General features: G+C 56.0%; 1 protein-coding gene across 4 annotated transcripts; it reads right to left on the bottom strand.

Annotated features, from left to right (window-relative positions):
• Positions 1-1,572: 1,572 nt before the first annotated feature.
• On the bottom strand, positions 1,573-21,381 carry WTIP (WT1 interacting protein). Of its 4 annotated transcripts, XR_008516230.2 has the most exons (10): positions 20,498-21,381; positions 12,304-12,405; positions 9,687-9,754; positions 9,466-9,528; positions 9,169-9,299; positions 8,124-8,175; positions 6,991-7,059; positions 2,452-2,620; positions 2,215-2,351; positions 1,573-1,816 (listed from the first exon to the last, which is right to left on the bottom strand). XR_008516230.2 is itself a non-coding variant. In XM_054538857.2 (9 exons), the coding sequence occupies exons 1-8, from the start codon at positions 21,159-21,161 to the stop codon at positions 2,480-2,482; spliced, it is 1,290 nt and encodes a 429-aa protein (XP_054394832.1). In that variant the 5' UTR covers positions 21,162-21,381; the 3' UTR covers positions 1,573-2,351; positions 2,452-2,479. The 4 variants fall into 4 exon arrangements, 2 of the variants coding, with proteins under 2 accessions (XP_054394832.1, XP_024094193.2); XR_008516229.2 differs by having other exon boundaries at positions 2,215-2,620; XM_054538857.2 differs by having other exon boundaries at positions 1,573-2,351.
• Positions 21,382-23,092: the final 1,711 nt, after the last annotated feature.

Here is a 23,092-nt window from a genome sequence, read left to right as displayed (position 1 = left end):
GGCCAACATGCTGAAACCCTGTCTCGACTAAAAATACAAAAAGTAAGGCCAGGCGCAGGGGCTCACGCCTGTAATCCCAGAACTTTGGAAGGTTGAGGCGGATGGATCGCTTGAGGCCAGGAGTTCCAGACCAGTCTGGCCAACATGGTGAAGCCCCGACTCTACTAAAAATACAAAAATTAGCCAGGCCTGGTGGTGCACACTTGTAATCCCAGCACTTGGGAGGCTGAGGCAGGAGAACGCTTGAACGTGGGAGGAAAAGGTTGCAGTCAGCCCAGATCACGCCACTGCACTCCAGCCTGGGCGACAGAGCTAGATTCTGTCTTAAAAAAAAAAATAGCTGGGCGTCATGGGGCACACCTGTAGTCTCAGCTACTCAGGAGGCTGAGGCATCAGAATTACTTGAACCCTGGAGGCAGAGGTTGCAGTAGGCCCAGATCGTGCCAATGCACTCCAGCCTGGGCGACAGAACGAGACCCTGTCTCAAAAAAAAAAAAAAAAAAAAAAAAAAAAAAAAAAGCCAGGCGCGGTGGCACACACCTGTAATCCCAGCACTATGGGGAGGCTGAGGTGGGTGGATCGCCTGAGGTCAGCAGTTGGAGACCAGCCTGACCAACATGGTGAAACCCCGTCTCTACTAAAAATGCAAAATTAGCCGGGCGTGGTGGCGTGCACCTGTAGTCCCGGCTACTCGGGAGACTGAGGCAGGAGAATTGCTTGAACCCGGGAGGCGGAGGTTGCAGTGAGCCAAGATTGCGCCACTGCACTCCAGCCTGGGTGACAGAATGACACTCCGTCTCAAAAAAAAAAAAAACAGCTCAGCTCGCAGGAGAGAGCCAGCACCAGAGCCTCCACGCCTGGACTTTACTCTCTGGCCCCAGTGGGATCACCTCCTCCAAGAAGTGGCCCCTGGTCCTGCTGAAGGCCCCACTCTGAGATGCAGCGCTCTCCACGCTGTGGAAGTCCCTGGTTAAGGTTCCCTGACCGTCCCTGTACTTGCCGGCTCAGCCCACCAGGTGGCGCCCGCGCCATGCTTCGGCCCTGCTGGACTCCGGAGCCGCCACTTCCCTGCGGGCGCCTCCTGGTGTTCCCTTGGGCTCGGCCTGGACAAGCCAGCTGGTTCCCGGCGTGTGGCCCAGCCCCGCGAGTGATTCACAGACCTCACACCTGACGGTGGGGGAGGAAGGGGAGAGCAGCAGCCAAGAGGCGGGTCCAGGCTCTCCCAGGGGCGAGTGACTTCAGTCCAGATGTCCCCTGAACCCGTGGGGATTCCGCATCAGGACCAGGGCCCCCTACTTCCAGACCCCACATTCCCGTTAGTGTGTCCCGGGGAACACGGAGGGACCTCCACACTGCATTTCATGGGGCGGCCGCCCGTAACACCCGGACACACACGGAACCCCATACTACTCTAAAGTCTGAAAGGTGGACACACGTGGCGAGGTTTTAGAGGAATTTACACAAAAGTCCTGAAACCACAAGGTTCTTACCACCTGAAAACCAGCTCCATAACAGACAAATTAGACACTTGTGAGTTTGCTGGAATTTGCTTTAAAAATAACAAGGCTGGTCCAAGATATTGGAAGAAAATTATATTCTTTTAAAGAAAATGAAAATATCCTCAAGGGAAAAACTTAATTTAAGTCAAATCCTGTCCTTTTGTCGTGGAGCCCCGTGCCCCGCGCGTAGACACAGGCTTTCCTGAAGCGCGGCCAGGGCGCCCCTCTCATCGCTCCTGAGCGAGACCTGGGGCTGGACCCGCACGGGGATTTTCCCGAGCTGAGCAGGGGGTTGAGGGGGGCCCAAGCCAGGAGCCCTGTAAGAGGGAGCAGGGCAACAACTGGGGCCGCAAACACCCATCAAAGTCCCCAGGACCAATTCCCACAGAGACCACGTGGCCACAGGCAGTGCCGTTTGCAAGCCCCCTCCCCAAGGGTGTCATTCCTCATCCCCTCCTGGGACCCCGCCTAAGCCAGGCACCCTTCCACCCACCAGCAGGCACTGCGCTAGGAGATGCAGGAACACCCATGTCCCCACCAGCCCCGCCTTCCAGACCACACCCTGCCTGGGAGTGCGCTTTGCGAGGTGGGGGCGGGGGGCGGGTCCCAGGCCCCTGAACAACGGACAGCAGCTCCCACCCAGGAATGCAGCCAGGTCACCTCGCACCCCTGGCCAGGGAAGGGGCCATCTCCAGCCTGGTGACCCACAGCCTACCCTGAGGCTGCAGGGCGCAGGGGGCCTCCAAGTGGAAAGCTGGTGATGGGGTGGGTAGGAGGCAGGGCCCGCAGGGAAGTGACTTGAGCAGGCACAGACGGTGAATAAATAGAAGCTTCCACGCGGGGATCCGGCCCCTGCAGACAGCAGCTCGGTGGGAAAGTGGGATTGGAGGGAGCTCCCCCGACACTGACCGGGGCCACCCACGCGGGGCCGTCCCTCCACACCCACACCCACCCCGGCCCAAGGACGGGTTTTCCCCTGCTCAGAGCTCAGTGACGTGCACAGTGGGTGAGGGAAGAGGCCCAGGTTGAAGGCGCCGCAGGTGGCAACGACGACACAGCAGGTGGCCTGCCAGGGGGTAGCAACGGCGTCCCTCCTCCCCGCTCAGCTGCAGCCCGCAGTCCTAGGGAAGAACACAGCCCCCAGCCCCAGAGTCAGCAGACAAGCACACATCAGAGGTCACGAGGAGCGGGGAGGGACGGGGGAGGTGGGGGGCGCAGATCTGCAGGGTGCCGCATAACAACATAAAGACTCTTCCGCCGGGCGCAGGGGTTCACACCTGTAATCCCAGCAATTTGGGAGGCTGAGGCGGCTGGATCATCGATTCGGTCAGGAGTTCGAGACCAGCCCAGCCAATGTGGTGAAACCCTGTCTCTACTAAAAATACAAAATTAGCCGGGCATAGTGGCACATGCCTGTAATCCCAGCTACTTGGGAGGCTGAGGCTGGAGAATCGCTTGAACCCGGGAGACAAAGGTTGCAGAGAGTAGAGAGCCTGCCATTGCATTCCAGCCTGGGTGACAACAGCGAAACTCCGTCTCAAAAAAAAAAAAAAAAAAAAAGACTCTTCCTCTGCCAGAGGGGGGATGGGAAGCCCGGCGTGGAGCACTGGAGACTGCTGGAGCTGCCTCTCAGGCATCCAAGAGGAAGTCACTGGATATAAGTCAGACTGCGGGGAGAGGGCTGGGCAGTCAACGTGGGTGTCAGCATAAAAACCTGATGGTTTGGGTGTTTTTTGTTTATTCGTTTGTTGTTGTTTGTTTGAGACAGGGTCTCTCACTGTCGCCCAGGCTGGAATGCAGTGTCTGGATCCCGGCTCACTGCAGCCTCGACCTCCAGGGCTCAAGTGATCCTCCCACCTCAGCCTCCTGAGTAGCTGGGACCACTGGCGCACCCTGCCATGCCCTGTGAATTTTGTTTATTTTTTGTAGTGATGGGGTTTCATGTTGCTCAGGCTGGTCTAGAACTCCTGACCTCAAGTGATCCTTCACCTCGGCCTCCCAAAATGCTAGGATTACAGGCATGAGCCACCGTGCCTGGCCTGTTTTTTCTTTATTAGACAGGGTCTCACTCTGTCGCCCAGGCTGGAGTGCAGTGGTGCGATCTCAGCTCACTGCAGCCTCAAACTCCTGGGCTCAAGCAGTCCTCCCACCTCAGCCTACCAAGTAGCTGGGACTACAGACACGTGCCACCACGCCCGGCTAATTTTTTTTCCCTTGTATTTTGTAGACATGGCGTCTTGCTATGCTGATCAGGCTGATCTTGAACCCCTGGCTTCACAACCATCCTCCCACCTCGGCCTCCCAAAGTGCTGGGATTGTAGGCGTGAGCCACCGCACCCAGCCAAACGTGTTTTTTTTTTTTTTTTTTTGAGACGGAGTCTTGCTCTGCTGCCCAGGCTGCAGTGCAGTGGCACAATCTCAGCTCACTGCAAGCTCCACCTCCCGGGTTCACGCCATTCTCCTGCCTCAGCCTCCGGAGTAACTGGGACTACAGGCGCCCGCTACCACGCCCGGCTAATTTTTTGTATCTTTAGCAGAGACGGGGTTTCACCATGTTAGCCAGGATAGTCTCCATCTCCTGACCTCGTGATCCACCCGCCTTGGCCTCCCAAAGTGCTGGGATTACAGGCGGGAGCCACCGCGCCCGGTCACGTGATGGGTTTTAAAAACAAAACAGGAGACTACCTCTTCCAGGAGGTGCAGATCACTAGAAAAGAGAAGAGGGCAAACAGCAGAACCTTCCATGAGGAGGTGGGAAGAGAAGAGGCCTGGGCAGAAGAGATTCAAGGAGAAACGAAAGTGAAGAAAACCACAACCTGGCAGCCCCCAGGGCAAAGTGAAGCAAGTGCATGGAGGAGGGAGCGGCCCTGTGCTCGAAGCTGCTGGGGGGCCCAGAAGGAAGTGTCCACCAGTTCCCGCCACACAGGGGTCCCTGGAGCAGGGTGAAGGGATGAATGCCACCCCCAGGTGGTCTGAAGAGGCAATGGTGAGAGGACCTGGAGACACCAGGGGAAGCAGGGGGCTGGCTTCAAGTACCTTATCTCACAGTTTTTACCTTTGTGGGCTCGGGGCTGGAATGCTGGCAGCTTTGACCCGTTACCCAGAGCCCCTGACACCAACACCTGGCCCGCCCTGCACAGGGAAGGGAGCTGGGCTGCTGCAGTGGCACCACATCACTCCTTTCCCTGGTCTCGTGTCTGTCCCACCACAGGCCACTGGCTGGGCCCTGCTACCAACCGCTGCACACCAGGCCAGGGACGAGTGTGGGTCCCGGAGGTATCAGTCCCCATCCAACAGCCTCGCCGCAGCACAGCAACGCCACCAGCCGCCTGCCCTACTCTGACTCTCAGCGTCAACCTTTTGCTGCGCTCGGTACTGGACAATCCCCAGGGAACCGCACAGTCTACAGAACGGCCCAGCAAGTGGAGGGACGCAGAGGTCCTGTTAGTGCTGGAGGGGAGCCCTAGCCCCTCTGCAAACCATCCCTGCTCCTTGTCCTCCTTCCTGGGTACCCTGACACAATCGGTGCTCCCATGGGGCCACTCGCCTGGACCCAGCAGACCTTGTCACCCAAGGGATCCCTGATTGCTACTGCAGATTCCCCACTGCCACTTGCTCTGCTCTTCCTGGGGCACGGTTGCTGGCAGCCTTCTGGTTCTCCTACCCAGGCCTCCTCAGCCTCCCTTTGTGGCCACTTCACCTGTGTGTGTCCTTAAGTGACGGCGCTCCCTGAGCTATCCTGACCCCCACTCCTTCTTTTCCCCTGGCTTCAGCTGCCATCCCTGCGTCCATCATGGGACCCTTGCTTCCCGCCAGAATGGAGGAACAGAAATTGGATTTCCCCTCCCACCTTCAACAACGAGAGCAACAGGCTAAACAGATGACAGTGACTCTCAGACCCCGGACAACAGACCAGGGAGGCCCATAATCTCTCAGAGAAGAGAAATCTGGCAAGTGTACCCCACAACACCCGACTGACCGCCTGGAGACTGCTCCGGCTGCCCAGGGGAGCCCCGTGGTCTCCTTGAGTTGAGAATCTGGGGAGACCAAGGCAACTGGAATTCCCAGGGCCAAGATTCAGAGAAGGCCTGGTGTGTGGCTCAAGCCTGTAATCCCAGCACTTTGGGAGGCCAAGGCAGGTGGATCACTTGAAGTCAGGAGTTTGAGACCAACCCAGCCAACATGGTGAAACCCTGTCTCTACTAAAAACACAAAAACTAGCCGGGTGTGGTGGTGGGTGCCTGTAGTCCCAGCTACTCAGGAGGCTGAGGCAGCAGAATTGCTTGAACCCAGGAGGCGGAGCTTGCAGTGAGCTGAGATAGTGCCACTGCACTGCAGCCTGGGCAACAGAGTGAGACTCGTCTCAAAAAAAAAAAAAAAAAAAAGATTTAGAGAAGACAGCGCCACACACCAGTGACCCCGAATTCCCACAGCTGTTGGCAGGGTCGCTGAACCCCTGCCCACTTACAGGTCTACTGGACATCTCCAGCTACCAAAAACGAGAGCATCTCATCCCCTCTTCCCCCCGCCCTCACTCTTTGCTGAGGTTCTCATGAACACCTCCCAACCCCCAACCCCCAACCCCCAACCCCCCACATCCAGACACTTGGCAAATCCCATCCTTTCTATGGCCTAACCATCACTCAACTCAGCCCACTTCCGTGAACCCAGGCCCCAACCCTGACTCCTCCAGCTGCTCAGGGAGCACCTGCCTTCACTCCCTCCCCCGGTTCACTCGCTACAGGGCAGGAAAAGGACAGGTAGAATGGGGTAGACGCCATAAAATAGGTGAGGCCGGCACGGTGGCTCACGTTGCAGTCCCAGCACTTTGGGAGGCCAAGGCAGGTGGATCGCTTGAGCCCAGGAGTTCAAGACCAGCCTGAGTAACATGATGAAACCCCATCTCTACTAAAATTAACTAAATTAGCTCAATGTGGTGGTGCGAGCCTGTGGTGATAGCTACTCAGGAGGCTGAGGTAAGAAGATAGCGTGAGCCAGGAGGTTGAGGCTCCAGTGAGCTATGATCATGACATTGCACTCTAGTCTGAGTAACAGAGTCAGATCTTGTCTCTAATAAATAAAAATTTAAAAAAAAATTTTTTTTTGAGACAGAGTCTCACTCTTGTTGCCCAGGCTAGAGTGCAATGGCACAATCTCGGCTCACTGCAACCTCTGCCTCCCAGGTTCAAGCGATTCTCCGACCTCAGCCTCCTGAGTAGCTGGGACTACAGATGCCCGCCACCATGCCTAGCTAATTTTTGTATTTTTAGTAGAGATGGGGTTTCACCATGTTGGCCAGGCTGGTCTCAAACTCCTGACCTCAGGTGATCCACCCGCCTCAGCCTCCCAAAGTGCTGGGATTACAGGCGTGAACCACCGAGCCCGGCAAAACTAAAATTTTGATAAGGTGAGCCCACAGAACACCCGGAGAGGAGAGCCCTGCGGGAGGAGGCCCGCCCCAGTTGCCAGCCTCCTGGGGGCCCAGGCTCACCTCACAGTGGTAACACGCCACGTGGTAGTCTCTGTCCATGGACACCACACGGATGGTTGTCTCGCAGCCCTGGAGGAAGAGAAGTTCACACACGATGAGCATGCGGGGACTGGAGGCAAACTGCGTGAGTGTGCGCTCCCACATACCACACTCCTGTCCCAGCAGAGGCGCACGCCTGCCCCAGGGAGCACTGCCACGCTGCTTCCATGGGGCGGGACAGGCACCAGCAGGTGCACACACACAGACACATCCGGGCCTTAGGCGTCCTCCACGGCCACAGCCCACAGCACACACAAAGGCCCACAAGAGTGTCACGTGGATGTCAATGGATGTGGACATTATTTTCACCTCATTGATTCTTTTCTTTTTTTTTTTTGAGACAGGGTCTCTCTCTGTTGCCCAGGCTGGATGCGGCAGTGCAATCACAGCTCACTGCGGCCTCAAACTCCTGGGCTCAAGCAATCCTCCTGCCTTAGCCTCCCAAGTAGCTGGGACTACAGGCGTACACAACCACACCCAGCTAATTTTTTATTTTTTTTGTAGAGATGTGGTCTCACTAGGCGGCCCAGGCTGGTCTCAAACTCCTGGCTTCAGGCAATCATCCCACCTCGGCCTCCCAAAGTGCTGGGATTACAGGCGTGGGCCCCTGTGCCTGGCCTGTTTTCACTTCCTTGGAGTCTCGAAAGGGTACTGCCAGTTCTGCTTCACCAGGCACACCAGCCTGGGACAGAGCCAGCACTGTGGGAAGACCCCAGGCCAGGAGAGCTGCAGCACCCATGGGTGGCTCCGCACAGACCATGTCCATCTCTCATCTGCTCCCCCAGCACCCCCATCTCAGCCTGCAGAGCTGAGAAGACCCAGGGAACAGCCCTACCATCAGTGAAGAATGGAGCGGAGGCTGGCAGTGGGGCAGCTGAGCAGCAGGGGCCACCACTTCCCTCGACCTCATGCCAGGGGACAGCTGTACCTCACGTGCACAAGCACGACACACATCCCTCAGCCCTGAAGGATCTGCAGAGAAGCACCTGCTCATCCCTCCCACTGTGGCCCAAGACCTGGGCTAGACTCAGGCTGGACATGGAAGCAGCCAGCTGGGCCAGGCACCTGATCATCTCTGGGTGAGTGGCTCCTACCTGTGCAGGGAGGATAGGACGGGCACAGGAGGCGCATTTTGGTGCAAAAACCCTAGAGAAATAAAGGAAACCAGAAGTGATCAGCTGAGTGACCAGAGGCCAAGGGCACAAGCACAGGTGCACCTACAGGAACCCCCTGAAGTGGCCCAAGCATCAGGCCCTCTCTCCCTATGTGCACACCTCGGGGCAGACAGGGAACAGCTTCTGCCATTCCTTCCTGTACTGACCTCTTCTTTTTTTTTTTAATAGAAATGGGGTCTTACTATGTTGCCCAGGTGAACTCAAACTCCTGAGTTCAAGCGATCCACCCACCTGGACCTCCCAAAGTGCTGGGATTACAGGCATGAGCCACCACGCCCGGCCCTGGCCTCTTATCCGACTGCCCATTTCATCTCCACCCAATCACCTCCTCCAGGATGGCTTCAGGTTCTGCTCTGCCATCCGCCCCCATATTTCCTGTGAGTTCCCCCTTCTCCCTAATGTCCACGTCTGGGACACCACTAGCTAGGACCACTGTGAGACCTGGCTTCACCCTGAGTACCAGGGATCTCTGCCCAGGACTCCAATCCCATGGAAGGCCCCGCTCAGAACCAGAGCTCCCAGGAATAAACCTGGAGTAGCTCCCAGGAATAAACCTGGAGTCACAGTAGGAGGAAACAGATCGGGGATCAGACAGGCAGGAAAAGGGGGCTGCAGAGATCCCAAGCCCCTGCCCCAGCCGGAAGAGGCCTGGCCTGGCAGGAGATGGAGGGGAGGAGGGGGAGAGACGGTGGCTACTGCAGCCAGGAGGGTCCCCTGTGCCAGGAGTAGAGAAGCACGCAGGCCACGATAGGGAGAGAAGAGGCAAAAGACAGCTGGTGGCCGGACCACCGGGAGAGGGGATGCAGGCAGAGACACATGCCTGCCCCAAGCCTGGGTGCACAAGGGGAGGTGGAGGGCAAAAGGCCAAGAATGAAGGGCAGTCAGTCCAGCAGGAAAAAATGCTTCCAGAGGAGCCAGGGAGGACAGCCCGAGCCCCGCCTGCTCCACAGCGCCAGCAACTTACGTGTGATAGTCTCGCACGCAGTAGATATTGTTCTCCACGTCCACGGTGAAGGGAACCCCATCCAGGCACTCATTGCACACAGAGCACCGGAAGCAGCCTGGGTGGTAGGACTTGCCCAGGGCCTGCAGGATCTGCGGGTGGGGCGCACTGAGGGATCAGCACGGGCAGCAGGCTCAGCACCACCCCAGGAGAGGCTCTGGCTCTGAACCCCTGGCAGGTCTGGAGCAGGGGAGAGGGCAGGGTCCTCAGACTCCACCCACGTCAGAGGGGCTCCAGGAGGCTAGGGCAGGGGCTCACCATTTCCATGATGAGATGTCCACACACGCTGCACTTGTCAGCCGTCTGCTGGAACCCGGAGTACTGGGAGGGGACACAGGATCCACGACATTGTGTGACAAAGGGGCACTCGCGGCACAGCTAGCACCTGCCTCCTGGCCTCAGGTCCCCACTTGAGTCAGAATGAGGGTCCCTGCCCCACCTCCCACCCCTGGCACTGCCAGGGCACAGCTTGGACTCACCAGGAAGTCCTCCTGGCAGTACACTTTCTCACCCACGTTGTAGAACGCCTTCCCACGGAGTCGTCTCCCTGCAAGGGTGAGGGTTGAGAGGGGTCCCTGGAACGCTAGAGACCAGGGATGGAGCCGCTCTTCCAGCTCTCAGCACCCTCCTCCAACAGATGAGACACTGGGTTATGGGTGGTTTTCTAAATTTCCCTTTAATATTATGTTGTTATTGTTATAATAATAAAATTTCAGAAAAAAATAAACAGAACACATTGTCAATAGATTATTGCAAAAGGTTGACAAATCAAATATATGAAGAAATATTTTGCTAATGTAAATACATGTGTTGGTTAATAAACACATTCACTTTAAGATCAGTTGAATTCAGAGCAAATTTTCGAGAATGAATTTTTTTTTTTTTTTTTTTTTTGTTGAGACAGAGTCTCACCGTGTCACCGTGCCACCGTGTCCAGGCTGGAGTGCAGTGGCGTGATTTCAGCTCACTGCAACCTCTGACTCCCGGGTTCAAGCGATTCTCCTGCCTCACCCTCCCAAGTAGCTGGGACTACAGGTGCCCAGCTAATTTTTGTATTTTTAGTAGAGACGGGGCTTCACTATGTTAGCCAGGCTGGTATTTTTTTTTTTTTTAAGACAGAGTCTCGCTCTGTCACCTAGGCTGGAGTGCAATGGCACAATCATGGCTCACTGCAGCCTCAACCTCCCAAGCTCAAGTGATCCTCCCAGAGGAGGCTAAGGCAGGAGGATCGCTTGAGCCCAGGAGTTCAAGACCAGCCTGGGCAACATAGCAAGACCCTGTCTCTAGGACAAAAAAAAAAATTAGCCAGTCGTGGTGGTACGTGTCTGTAGTCCCACTACTCATTGTAGGGCTGAGGCAGGAGAATCACTTGGGCCCAGGAGGTCAAGGCTGCAGTGAGCCGTGATTGGGCCACTGCACTTCAGCCTGGATGAAGACGTAAGACCCTGCTTCTTAAAAAAAAAAAAAAAAAGACATTGAACAAAAGATCAGCCATTAAAGAGTATGCACTATAGGAATGCATTTATATGAAGTTCTAGAATGGACAAAACTCTTCTACAGTGGTAGAAATCAGAATACCAGTTGGGCAAATGTGATGGGGGACATACAGGGATCAACTGAAAAAGGGCAAGATAGGGCCAGGCGCGGTGGCTCATGCCTGTAATCCCAGCACTTTGGGAGGCCAAGGCGGATGGATCACGAGATCAGGAGACCATACTGGCTAACATGGTGAAACCACACCTCTACTAAAAATACAAAAAATTAGCCGGGCATGGTGTTGCGTGCCTGTAGTCCCAGCTACTCAGGAGGCTGAGGCAGGAGAATCGCTTGAAACTGGGACATGGAGGTGGCAGTGAGCTGAGCTCTCGCCACTGCACTCCAGCCTCAGTGACAGAGCGAGACACTGTCTCAAAAAAAAAGGGGGGGCACAAGATAGAAGTTTCTAGGGTATTTTACTGGGTGAGGTGACTCACACCTGTAATCCCAGCACTGTGGGAGGCCAAGGCAGGTGGATCACGAAGTCAGGAGATCGAGACCATCCTGGCCAACACGGTGAAATCTCGTCTCACTAAAAAAATACAAAAATTAGCTGGGAGTGGTGGCGCATGCCTGTAATCCCAGCTACTCAGGAGGCTGAGGCGAAGAATCGCTTGAACCAGGGAGACGGAGGTTGCAGTGAGCTGAGATCATACCACCACACTCCAGTCTGGCAACAGAGTGAGACTGTCTCAAAACAAAAAAAAATTAAAATTAAAATTTAAAAATGTGCAAATACATAAAAGATGTCTGATTAAGGCAAGGTCTGGAAGAACAGTGGGCAAACCAAGAGTGGATATTTATTAGGGTGGTTGGATTACAGTTCCTTTTTTTCTTGTTATAACTTTGTCTAGGTTAAACTATACTTATAGTTTACGTTGGGTGTAAAATTGTGATCAAAAATAAATTGTAGGCCAGGCGTGGTGGCTCACACCTGTACTCCCAGCACTTTGAGAGCCCGAGGCAGGCAGATCACCTGAGCTCAAGAGTTTGAGACCAGCCTGGCCAACATGGTAAAACCCCATCTCTACCTAAAAGTACAAAAAAAAAAAAAAAAATTAGCCAAGACTGGTGGCATGTGTGCCTGTAATCCCAGCTACTTGGGAGGCTGAGGCAGGAGAATCTCTTGAAACCGGGAGGCAGAGGCTGCAGTGAGCCGAGATCACTCCACTGCACTCCAGCCTGGGCAATAGATTAAGACTGTCTCAACAACAACAACAAAAATAGATTACAGGAAAAAGAAATATTAGTCGTATGTCCAGACAGGCAGAAGGTCCTTCATGGGCTTCTGACGCTGCTCCCAGGCAGCTGGGTGACATTAGTGCCCTGCGTGGCACAGAGGCTCCACAGCTGACGACCAGGAGGCAGCCTGCCCTACAGCCAGCAAAAGGCTCCTCAGGGGCCCCATGCCTCCTCCCCAGACAGAGTCCTCCACAGCCCAGCCTGGGCCAGAGTCGAGTGGTCCATCTGCCTGGACTCAGGTGCAAGGGGGTTTGAGGGGAATGGGGATGATGTGGCAGGTCCCCTTCACAGAGCTACCCAGGGCACGAGGTTACCTACCACACGAGTCACAGGTGAAGCAGTCAGTGTGATAAAGACTCCCCATTGCCTGGCACGCCTGCCGGGCTCCATAGATGCCAAGCCCACACTTGATGCAAATGCCTAGGAGAGGAGAGGCAGGAGAGAGCAGGGGTTAGCGCCACAGCCTATGCCACACCGAGGGACTCCCCGTCTTGACATCGCCCACCTGCTTGACCTTGGGGACGCTAACTTTCCTAGGCCAACATCACTCGATTACTGATGACCGACATGGGCACCATCAGCGTGGCCACGACCCAGGGATTGCTGCTGCTGCTCTCTGAGGACTCAAGGGCTTGGCTGAACACCCAGTGCAGAGTCGGAGCTAATCAAAGCTGTCCATCACAAACTGTTCTGACAGATTCTTTTGGTTTTTGATTTATAAATAGGGACAGAGTCTTACTATGTTGCCCAGGCTGGTTTCAAACTCCTGGGTTAAAGCGATCCTCCCGCCTTGGCCTCCCAAATTGCTGGCATTACAGGCATGAGCCACTGCACCCGGCCACTTTTAGGTTTTTTTTGGGAGGGAGACAGGATCTCGCTCTGTCCCACAGGCTGGAGTGCAGTGGTGCAATCACAGCTCACTGCAGCCTCGACCTCCTATGCTCAAGCGATCCTCCAGCCTCAGCCTCCCAAGTAGCTAGGACTTCTGGCACATGCCATTACGCACAGCTAATTTTTTCTTTTGTAGAGACAGGGTATTGCTATGTTGCCCAGTTGCCCAGGGTGCGCTCAAGCAATTCCTGGGCTCAAGCAATCCTCCTGCCTGGGCTTCCCAAAGTGCTGCAATTACAGGCGTGAGTCACCACACCCAGCCTATCATGGTATCTTTATACTGAGACAGTTGTTTTAAGCCCTTTCATCCATGGCCTGCTCTTGGACTGAGGGAAAATCCTTCATGCTGTTTGTGAACCAAATCCTGTTCTTCAACATGTTTTGTGACCCAGACACAAAGAATGAAGACCACACGGGCACTCTGGGGCAGTCACTACCCCTCTGCAGCCACTCTGTCCTCCTCTGTACCCACTCTGTTCTCCTCTGTACCCACTCTGTCCTCCTCTGTACACCAGGGTCCACTTATTCTCTTGGTCAGTCAGCACACAGATGAATCACATGCCCCTAAGGTCAGGCACCACTCAGTCTGCAATGCACCCAGGTCCCCACCCTCAAGAAGCTTGCATCCAGTGGAAGGGGGCAGAGAACAGCAGTCAAATAACGTCAGGCAGAGACAAGTGCTACGGCGTTGGATGCAGGATTTTTTTTTTTTTTTTTTTTAGATAGAGTCTCACTCTGTCGCCCAGGCTAGAGTGCAGCGGCGCAATCTCGACTCACTGCAACCTCCACCTCCCAGGTTCATGCGATCCTCCTGCCTCAGCCTCCCGAGTAGCTGGGATTACAGGCATGTGCCACCACACCTGGCTAATTTTTTGTATTTTTAGTAGAGACAGGGTTTCACCATGTTGGCCAGGCTGGTCATGGACTCCTGACCTCAGGTGATTCACCCACCTTGGCCTCCCAAAGTGCTGGAATTACAGGTGTGAGCCACTGCTCCCAGCTTTTTTTTTTTTTTTTTTTTTTAAGAGTCTTGCTCTGTTGCCTAGGCTGGAGAGCAGTGGTGTAATCATAGCTCACTGCAGCCTTGACATCCTGGGCTCAAGCAATCCTCCCACCTCAGCCTCCCAAGAAGCTGGGATCACAGGCAAGTACTGCTATGCCTGGCCAAGAATGTGTGATTTTTAAACCGGGTATTCACAGAAGCCTCACTCACAAGGTGATATCTGAGCAAAGGTCTGAAGGAAATAAGGAAGGGGGCTGGGTGCAACGGCTCACGCCTGTAATCCCAACACTTTGGGAGGCCGAAGCGGGAGGATCACTTGAGCCCAAGAGTTCCAGACTAGCCTGGGCAACATAGCAAGACCCTCATCTCTACAAAAAATTTTTAAAATATCCAGGCATGGTGGCATGCACCTGTGGTCCCCATTACTCAGGAGTCTGAGGCAGGAGGATCGCTTAAGCCTGGGAGTTTGAGGCTGCAGTGAGCTATGATCATATCACTGCACTCCAGCCTGGGTAAGAGAGTGAGATGTCTCCAAAAAAAAGAAGAAGAGGCCAGGCGCAATGGCTCACACCTGTAATCCCAGCACTTTGGGAGGCCAAGGTGGGTGGATCAGGAGGTCAGGAGTTCAAGACCAGCCTGGCCATGATAGTGAAACCCTGTCTCTACTAAAAATACAAAAATTAGCCGGGAGAGGTGGCAGGCACCTGTAATCCCAGCTACTTGGGAGGCTGAGGCAGCAGAATCACTTAAACCTGGGGGGCGGAGGTTGCAGTGAGCCGAGATTGCGCCACTGCACTCCAGCCTGGCTGACAGAGTAAGACTCCGTCTCAAAGGAAAAAAAAAAAAAAAAGGAAGAAGAAAGACATGAGGGTCGCTGCTGTGCAGGTGCCTACGATCAGTGGATAGAATCAGGGACCATACCTGTGTACTCAGCATGCAGCGGGGAAGGTGGAAAGGAGAGGGGTGACCAGCAACGCCAGGGCCAAGCCTGGCTCTAGCCTCAGGGCACTCCCTGGCCAGCCCTCCTGGAAACCCAGACAGTAGGCAAGTAGCCCACACATCTCGTGTCCCCTTTACAGGGTCACCCAGGGCCTCCCATGATACACAGGGCATGAAGATGGCCTCCACCTGCCCTCTGGACCGTAAATCTTCTGCCAGCTCCAGGCCATGCTGCCCTGCCCCGACCCTGCTTTCTCCTTTCCTCTCTCTCCTTAAATAACCTCCTCTCCCTCCTCCACCAACCGCCCCATTCCCCGCCTTCCCTCAGTCAACAAAGAGAGCATGGCCCACACTTGGTTATCTCCTAGCCGTCCCCATCTATGGACTTTCCACTCTGATCTTGCTAGTGGGTGGCCCACCCCCTCCTCTCTGGTGTCCAGGATGCAGCCTGCACCCAGCTTTCTGGGTCTTCATCTCCCTTCCTGCATTCCTGGGTACCCCCTGCTCTGCCCAGGGCCTCCCATGCCTCACTCCCACTGGGTAGAGAGAAGGTCAGTTCAGATGCCTTCAGAACCAGGCAGGGGTCGGGCGCAATGGCTCACGCCTGTAATCCCAACACTTTGGGAGGCCGAGGAGGGTCGATCACTTGAGGCCAGGAGTTTGAGACCAGCCTGACCAACATAGTGAAACCTCATCTCTACTAAAAATATAAAAATTAGCCGGGCGTGGTGGTGCACACTGTAATCCCAGTTGCTTGGGAGGCAGACGTGAGAGAATCGCTTGAATCTGGGAGGCAGAGGTTGCAGTGAGCCGAGATCACACCACTGCACTCCAGCCTGGGTGATAGAGCAAGACTCCATCTCAAAAAAAAAAAAAAAAAAAAAAAAAGCAGGCAGGGACCAGGCTTGGTGGCTCATGCCACTTTGGGAGTCTGAGACAGGAAGATCACTTGAGGCCAGGAGTTCAGGCTGCAGTGAGCTGTGATCGCACCACTGCACTCCAGCCTGGGCAACAGAGCTAGATCCTGTCTCTAAAAAAAAAAATTAAAAATAAAAAGAAACAAAGGGAAGGGGCCAATGAAAAGAGGAGAACTGAAGGTGCAGGAGGTGGAGGTTGGTGATGGAAGGACCCTTGTCCTCTCAGACGGCAGGAGAGTCAGACCCACATGTACTGGAGCACCTACAGGGGAGGGGCAGGACGGTGGTGGAGACAGACTGCAACTGCTGACCTCAAGATTCCAAGTGAAGTCAAAAGCAAAGGTAGGGGTCCCAGGTGGGAGGAAGGTTGTTGAGAAAATAAGCGAGGAAACTGACAAAGGCGGCCAGGCACGGTGGCTCACGCCTGTAATCCCAGCACTTTGGGAAGCCAAGGTGGGTGGATCATGAGGTCAGGAGATCGAGACCATCCTGGTTAACATAGTGAAACCCTGTCTCTACTAAAAATACAAAATATTAGCCGGGTGTAGCGGCGTGCACCTGTAATCCCAGCTACTTGGAAGGCTGAGCCAGGAGAATCGCTTGAACCTGGGAGGCAGAGGTTGTGGTGAGCTGAGATCTCACCATTGAACTCTAGCCTGGGCAACAAGAGCGAAACTCCGTCTCAAAAAAAAAAAACAAACAAACAAACTGACAAAGGCTTAGGATGTCAGTGGTGCCAGGCTGCGTGGTGAGGATGACAAACCTCCCACGGTCCTGAGGGCTTCCTCAGAGCCCTTCCCAGCCTGGTATAGTGGCCGCAGAGGGGGTCAAAGCATGGGCTCAGAGTCGGGGTTCTGCTGGGCAGATGGCAATTACAGGAATGAGAGGAACTGCTGAGAAGCAGACCGGGGTTACCACTAAAGACTCAATTTTAATACTCAAAGTAAATACTCAAAGTATTACTAAATCTCAATTTCTAGCTTTTCTTGAAAACAAAATAAAAAAGGTCTATCATCACTCCTCTAACTGGAGTGAAGGGAAAACAGGGCGTGGCCCTGGGAGTGGGTGGCTGAAGAGAAGGCAAGGAGGTCACCAAAGTTGAAGAGGTTCCGGAAGCCCAAGGCTGTTGGCTGGCTAATGGCAGCGGAACTTGGGGAGGGGAGAGGGGAAAGTTCCAAAGACATCAGTGAATGGCAGAGAGTGACCAAGAGGTCAGCTGGTACCAGGGCCAAGGACAGGAAGGGATGAGGGGTTGGACAGAGGAAAAAAAAGCTCTGGCCAGACGTAGTGGCTCCCGCCTGTAATCCCAACACTGGGAAGCCAAAAAGGGAGGATCGCCTGAATCCAGAAGTTCAAGACCAGCCTGGACAACAAAGCAAGATCTCAGCTCTACAAAACATAAAAAAATTTAGCCGAGCATGGTGATGCACACCTGTGATCTCAGCTGCTCAGGAGGCTGAAGCAGGAGGATTGCTTAAGCCCAAGAGTTCAAGGCTGCAACGAGCGCTGATCTCACCACTGAACTCCAGCCTAGGTGACAGGGTGAGACCCTGTCTCTAAAAAAAAAAAAAAAAAAAATTTAATTTAAAACAAAAAAGCCACCCTCTGAGGACGAGGTTTATCAGAGATCACTCGAGCTTATGCTACCTGCAGACTTCCTTTCGTAAAATGCTGTGTATTATTCTGGTTGAACTCTACGAAACTGCGAATTTTGTAGCTCAACAAAGTCAAATATCATCAGAACCATATAGTTCAAACAAATAGTTGCCCATATTTTTTAAAATCAGGAAAGTGGGCCGGGCATAGTGGCTCACGCCTGTAATCCCAGCACTTTGAGAGGCCGAGGCAGGTGGATCACCTGAGGTCAGAAACTCGAGACAAGCCTGGCCAACATGGTGAAACCTCATCTCTACTAAAAATACAAAAATTAGCCGGGCATGGAGGTACGCACCTGTAATCCCAGCTACTGAGGAGGCTGAGCCAGGAGAATCACTTGAACCTGGAGGTGGAGGCTGCAGTGAGCTGAGATTGCACCGTTGCACTCTAGCCTGGGCGACAGAGCGAGACTCCGTCTCAAAAAAGTTTAAAAAAATAAAGTAAACAAAATCAGGAAAGTATTACTAAATCTCAATTTCTAGCTTTTCTTGAAAACAAAATAAAAAAGGTCTATCATCACTCCTCTAACACTCTCACAGCGCTACAACAGCCCGATCTGAGCAGTTTTTTTGTTGTTGCTGTTGTTTTTTCAAAAAGACAAGACAGGATCTCACTCTGTTATCCAGGCCAGAGGGCAGTGGCACGATCATAGCTCATTGCAGCCTGGAACTCCTGGGTTCAAGTGATCCTCCCACCTCAGCCTCCCAAGCAGCTGAGAACACAGGTGAGTGCCACCATGCCCAGCTGATTTTTAAAATTTTTTGTAGAGACAAGGTCTCACTATGTTGCCCACACTGGTCTCAAACTACTGGGCTCAAGTAATCCTCCCACCTCAGCCTCCCAAAGTGCTGGGATTACAGGTGTGAGCCACCATGCCTGGCCTAGCAGCTCCTCCTTAGAAAAAAAATGTGCTACCACACCCTACCGTCTTGTACCATCTCCACATTACCTGCCTGGGACCTCAGCCACCCCTATATCATATAAAGATTCAGGGGTGTCTACAGAACACCCACCTCCCCCAGGCTCTGCAGTACACAGGGGCTGGGAAATGGGCCCTCTCCCCTGCAGAGGGCACCGGAAAGCGTGCCCTTCAAAAGTCAGCCCCAGCCTCTATTCCTGGCACCTGCCTGGCACGGGAGATGACAGCTTCTGGCACATCTCCCTGCTCCCAGGCCATCCAACAGGCGCCACGAGACCTGCCCAGCCACAGAGTCTCACTATGACCTCACAGATGGGAGGCGCTCTCCATCCCAAAGCAGGCGCACCTCCTCTTAGCCCACACATGCCCTCGACCACCTGAGCCCTCTGGGCTGCAACCCCTGGGGGGAAGAGCGGGGCAATCTCTCATCCCGCCTGGCCTCCTCTGCTCATTCTTCCCTCTCTCTGGAATGCCCCCACCTGGCCCCTCACTGACAGCCTCCTCACCCCTCAAGATCCAGTTCAGGGCCGGGCACGGTGGCTCACGCCTGTAATCCCAACATTTTGGGAGGCAGAGGCAGGCGGATCATGAGGTCAGGAGAGCGAGACCATCCTGGCCAACATGGTGAAACCCCGTCTCTACTGAAAATACAAAAACTAGCTGGGCGTGGTGGCGCATGCCTGTAATCCCAGCTACTGAGGAGGCTGAGGCAGGAGAATCGCTTGAACCAGAGAGTCGGAGGTTGCAGTGAGCCAAGATCACGCCACTGCACTCCAGCCTGGCGACAGAGCGAGATTCCGTCTCATAAAAAAAAAAAAAAAAAAAAAAAAAAAAAGATCCAGTTCAGGGCAGCTGTGAGCTGCTGACACCATTGAACGCTCAAAGACACAAACCCCAGGACGGCCACGGTCCCAGGCATGGTGACCATCCATCCACCAAAGCCAGGTGCTTAATACAGAAGGCGGGTTGGGAAGTTCTCTCCCCAGGCCCCACAGTATACCTCTGCCCCGCTCACAATCTCACCCGAAGAGCTGTCCTAAGAATTAGAGATCAGGGGGCCTGGGCCACACTGGGAAGTGGAGGCTGTCAGGCTGCTGGGCTTTGCAGATGCACCTGCAGCAGGATTCCTTTAGGAAACATCCTATGTCTGCAGCAGGATTCCTTTAGGAAACATCCTATGTCTACAGCACAGTCCGGGCGAGGGCAGCCCCGTGTGACTGGCACGGTTCCCCTCTCCCGCAAAGTGGGCTTTTCTTCCCTCACACAAGTCTCCCTCTCCAGCCGATACCATCACCAAAGCCTGGGTCAGGCGGTATCCGGTGGTACCTGGGCCACTCCACCTCCCGGTTGCTGTCCACACCCATACCGTGGCGGGGCAGAAGGGGAAGCACCCCTTTCTGCCCATCACGAAGCATGAAAGGATCAGATAGGATGAGAGCGCCAAATGTAAAGAACAAAAGATCAGGCCGGGCACACTGGCTCAAGCCTGTAATCCCAGCACCTTGGGAGGCCGAGGAGGGCGGATCGCTTGAGCCCAGGAGTTTAAGACCAGCCTGGGCAACATAGAGAGACTCTGTCTCTACAAAAAAAAAAAAAAAAAAAAAAAAAGAAGAAGAAGAAGAAGAAGAAGAAGAAGAAGAAAAGCTGGAAGAAGAAGAAGAAAAGCTGGGCATGGTGGTGTGCACCTGTAGTCCCAGCTTCTAGGGAGGCTGAGGCGAGAGGATTGCTTAAGCCTGAGAGGCGAAGGCTACAGTGAGCCGAGAACGCGCCGCTGCACTCCAGTCTGGGCGACAGAGAAAGACCCTGTCTCAAAAAAAAAAAAAGAACAAAGAAAAAAGAAAAAAAAAGAAGAAAAAAAATTATCAGAAAATGGCTCAGTGTGCCCATGAACCTGACTTGCCCGTTAAGTTAGGAACCGCGCATCAACTCATTCGGCCAGAACCCCTCGTGTGTCAGGGAACCCAGAGGCAGGCGTGAAGCTGGTGCTGGGGATCCAGGCGCACTCACTCACCCTCTGCGCTCCCCAGTCCCCGGGGGATGCACCTTCCTCGTCCCAACCCCGTGTGCCGCCGCACCCCCAGCCAGCCCGGTGCTCTCCTCCGCTGATCCGGCCGCCTACCCGAGGCCGTCTCGGAACCCCGGACCCCAGCCGTGCGCGCAGGGAACTGCGGGGCCGAGCTCGCTCACCGAAGTAGTCCCGCGCCGTGCGCGCCTCGAGCGCCCGCTCCAGCTCCCGGGTGAGCGCCTCCAGCCGCCGCTCGGCCGCGCTTGGGCCGCCCTCCCGGCCGGGGGGCAGCGGGAGTGCAGGCAGCAGGAAGGGGGCCGGCCCCGCAGGCTCCGGGGAGCGAGCGGGCGCGGGGCAGGCGCCGGGCGGGAGGAGGTCAGCGTAGGCGCCGGCCGAGCCCCGGGAACCGAGGCTGGACACGCTGGAGCGGGCGCTGCCCACCGACGGCGGCCCGAGGCCGGGACGCGGGTCCGAGCGGCCGGAGCGCGGGCTGCCGTGGCGTTGGTCGTAGCCCAGGCTGATGCCGCTGGAGCGGGCGCTGCCGCCGCCGCCGCCGTCGGACCCCGCCAGGCTGGCCCGTGGGCTGCCCGCAGGCTGCGCGCTGAGCTCCGGGACCGCCGCGCGCCGGGGACCCCGCTCCCCGCGGCTCAGTCCGTCCGCCCCGGCCTCGGGGCCGCCGCCGCCCTTCCCTCTGCGGCCCAGCGCGGGCGCCGCCTCGTCTCCAGGCCCAGGCCGCGGCCCCCGCCGCCCCCGGCCCGGAGAACCGCACCCGGGCTCCAGCTCCCGCAGGGCCAGCCCGGCCAGGAGCAGGGCCGCCTCGTCCGCGCCCGCCCGGGAGCGCTGCATGGCCCGGCCCGCCGGCCCTGGCGCGTCACCTCCGCCTCCGCTTCCCGCCGCCGCTCCGGCCGGGCCGCCGCATCGTCCGCCCGAAGCCCGGAGCCCGCCCCGGGACCCCTGGGCGCGGGGCGGGGCGGGGCCGGCGCCGGGCCGGGGTCGTTCCGGCGGCCACGCGCGAGCCGGGGGACGCGGCGCCCTGCTCGGCGGCGCGCGCGGCGGAGGAATGTAAGCTCCTAGGCGCCGGGCCGCGCCCCCTCCTCGCCGCGGCCTTGCGCGGGGCGGAGGGACTCCTTTGCGGGGGCAGGAATGCGAGGAAGGAGACGGCGCTGCGGCCTCTGGAATGTGGGGGGAGTGGCGGCGGCCGCGCTGCGCCGGGACCTCGGAGGGGCGGGGAGGCCAGGCCAGGACGCAGGGGCGGGCGGCGGAGGCACCGCGGGGAGAGCCCGGGGTCTGCGGGGCGCCCGGGCCGTCGGGCCGCTGAGAAGAGCTCGGATTTCCGCAGGCTGAGCTGGAGGCAGCTGCCGCCATCCGAGCCGGAGAGATCCAAGTAGTCGACAGCGTTCCCCACATCCCGCCCCATCTCCCTTCCCTGCGCCGCCTCGCTCTCCGGCCCTGCAGGGCCGACCCAGCTCAGCTTGGAGCCCACGGCGCTGCGCCCGTCCCACGCCCGGGAACACTGTGCGCCTGGCGCAGATGCGTCCCCACGACTCCCTGCCTGGCCCGGGGCCATGTGGCCGCGCACGGGCCTCTGGAGCCCCCATCTGACTGCTGGGGAAGGCGCCCAGAGCTAGGAGCGGGTTGGTTAGGGACTGGTCCTCGCGCTGGGTCGCTTCGCCCAGGCCCCCAAGGCCAGGCCAGAAGCAGGCCTCAGGCTGAGAGCCGGTGGGCGGCGAGGCTCCCCTGTGGCCATCACAGGCAGTCCCCGTGAAATATGGGGACTCCTCCCTTTTCCACCGCCTGCACCCAGGATGGTGGGTGAGGCTTCGAGGGGAGGTCCTGAAACCGGCGGGGCCATAGGGGCCACATAGGTGGGGAATCGAGAGGTGACTAGGGCTTCGTGCCCAAGGACACAACTAAAATCCCTTGTACAAGTCACACGGCTCTAGGGAAGAAAACCAAACCGTTATCTGTCAGGGCCTGATGGATCCAGGAAAAGTGTTGCCTGAAAGAGTACTGTTTTCCAGGCCCTCTCTGCTCAGAGATTTTCGGGAAGGCGCCTACAGTGGCTCAGCGCGCAGGGAGCCCGCACGGGGAACTGTCCCGGCCAGACCGCCCAGGGCAGTGTGCCCTCAACACCACTGAGCACCCACTGGGGCCGCTAACCCCAGCACCTTCCCATAGCCTGCGGAGTTCCAGCCCCTGCCCCACCAAGGTATGGGAAGTGGAAGCAAGCATTTCGTGTGCGCGGAGGGTGGGGGAGTTGCGCTGTTTTGTTTTTTTGAGACAAGGTGTCGCTCTGTCCCCCAGGCTGGAGTACAGTGGTGTGATCACAGCTCACAGTGATCACACACACCCCACAGTCTTGACCTCCTGGGTTCAAGCAATCCTCCCACCTCGGACTCCTGAGTACCTAGGAGTACAGGCGCACACCACCACACAAAATGCTGAGATTACAGGCATGAGCCTCCGTGCGGGGTCTAGAAGCCAGCATTTGGGAGAGCAAATACCCAGGGAAGCCACGACATGAAAAATGGTCTACCTTTCTAATGAGAAAGGAAAAGCCAGTTCAGTCATATCACATTTCATGGACTGCATTATCTACTATTTAAAAATTACAATATTGGCAGGACTGTGGTGAAACAGTTGCACATATGCTACTGGTATGAGTGCAAATTGGGATATCCTTTTGGGAAGAGCAGTTTGGTGGTGTCAACATCCGCACAAACGAACACGAACACTTAGAAGCAGTAATACTGCTGCTAAAAATCTATTCAAGGGAA

The sequence above is a fragment of the Pongo abelii genome, chromosome 20 (assembly GCF_028885655.2).
Source record: "Pongo abelii isolate AG06213 chromosome 20, NHGRI_mPonAbe1-v2.0_pri, whole genome shotgun sequence".
In the NCBI taxonomy this organism is placed as follows: Eukaryota; Metazoa; Chordata; class Mammalia; order Primates; family Hominidae; genus Pongo; species Pongo abelii.
This window is presented reverse-complemented; position numbering and strand designations above follow the sequence as displayed.

Bases quoted from the DNA above. Each gene is read 5' to 3' on its own strand.
- WTIP (XM_024238425.3), bottom strand. From the start codon at position 21,161: ATGCAGCGCTCCCGGGCGGGCGCGGACGAGGCGGCCCTGCTCCTGGCC. The intron at 12,406-20,497 runs GTGAGCGAGCTC...CTCCTCTCCTAG, and splicing joins CACGGCGCGGGACTACTTCG to GCATTTGCATCAAGTGTGGG. The intron at 8,176-9,168 runs GTAAGTTGCTGG...TTATTTCTCTAG, and splicing joins TGCGTGCGAGACTATCACAC to GGTTTTTGCACCAAAATGCG.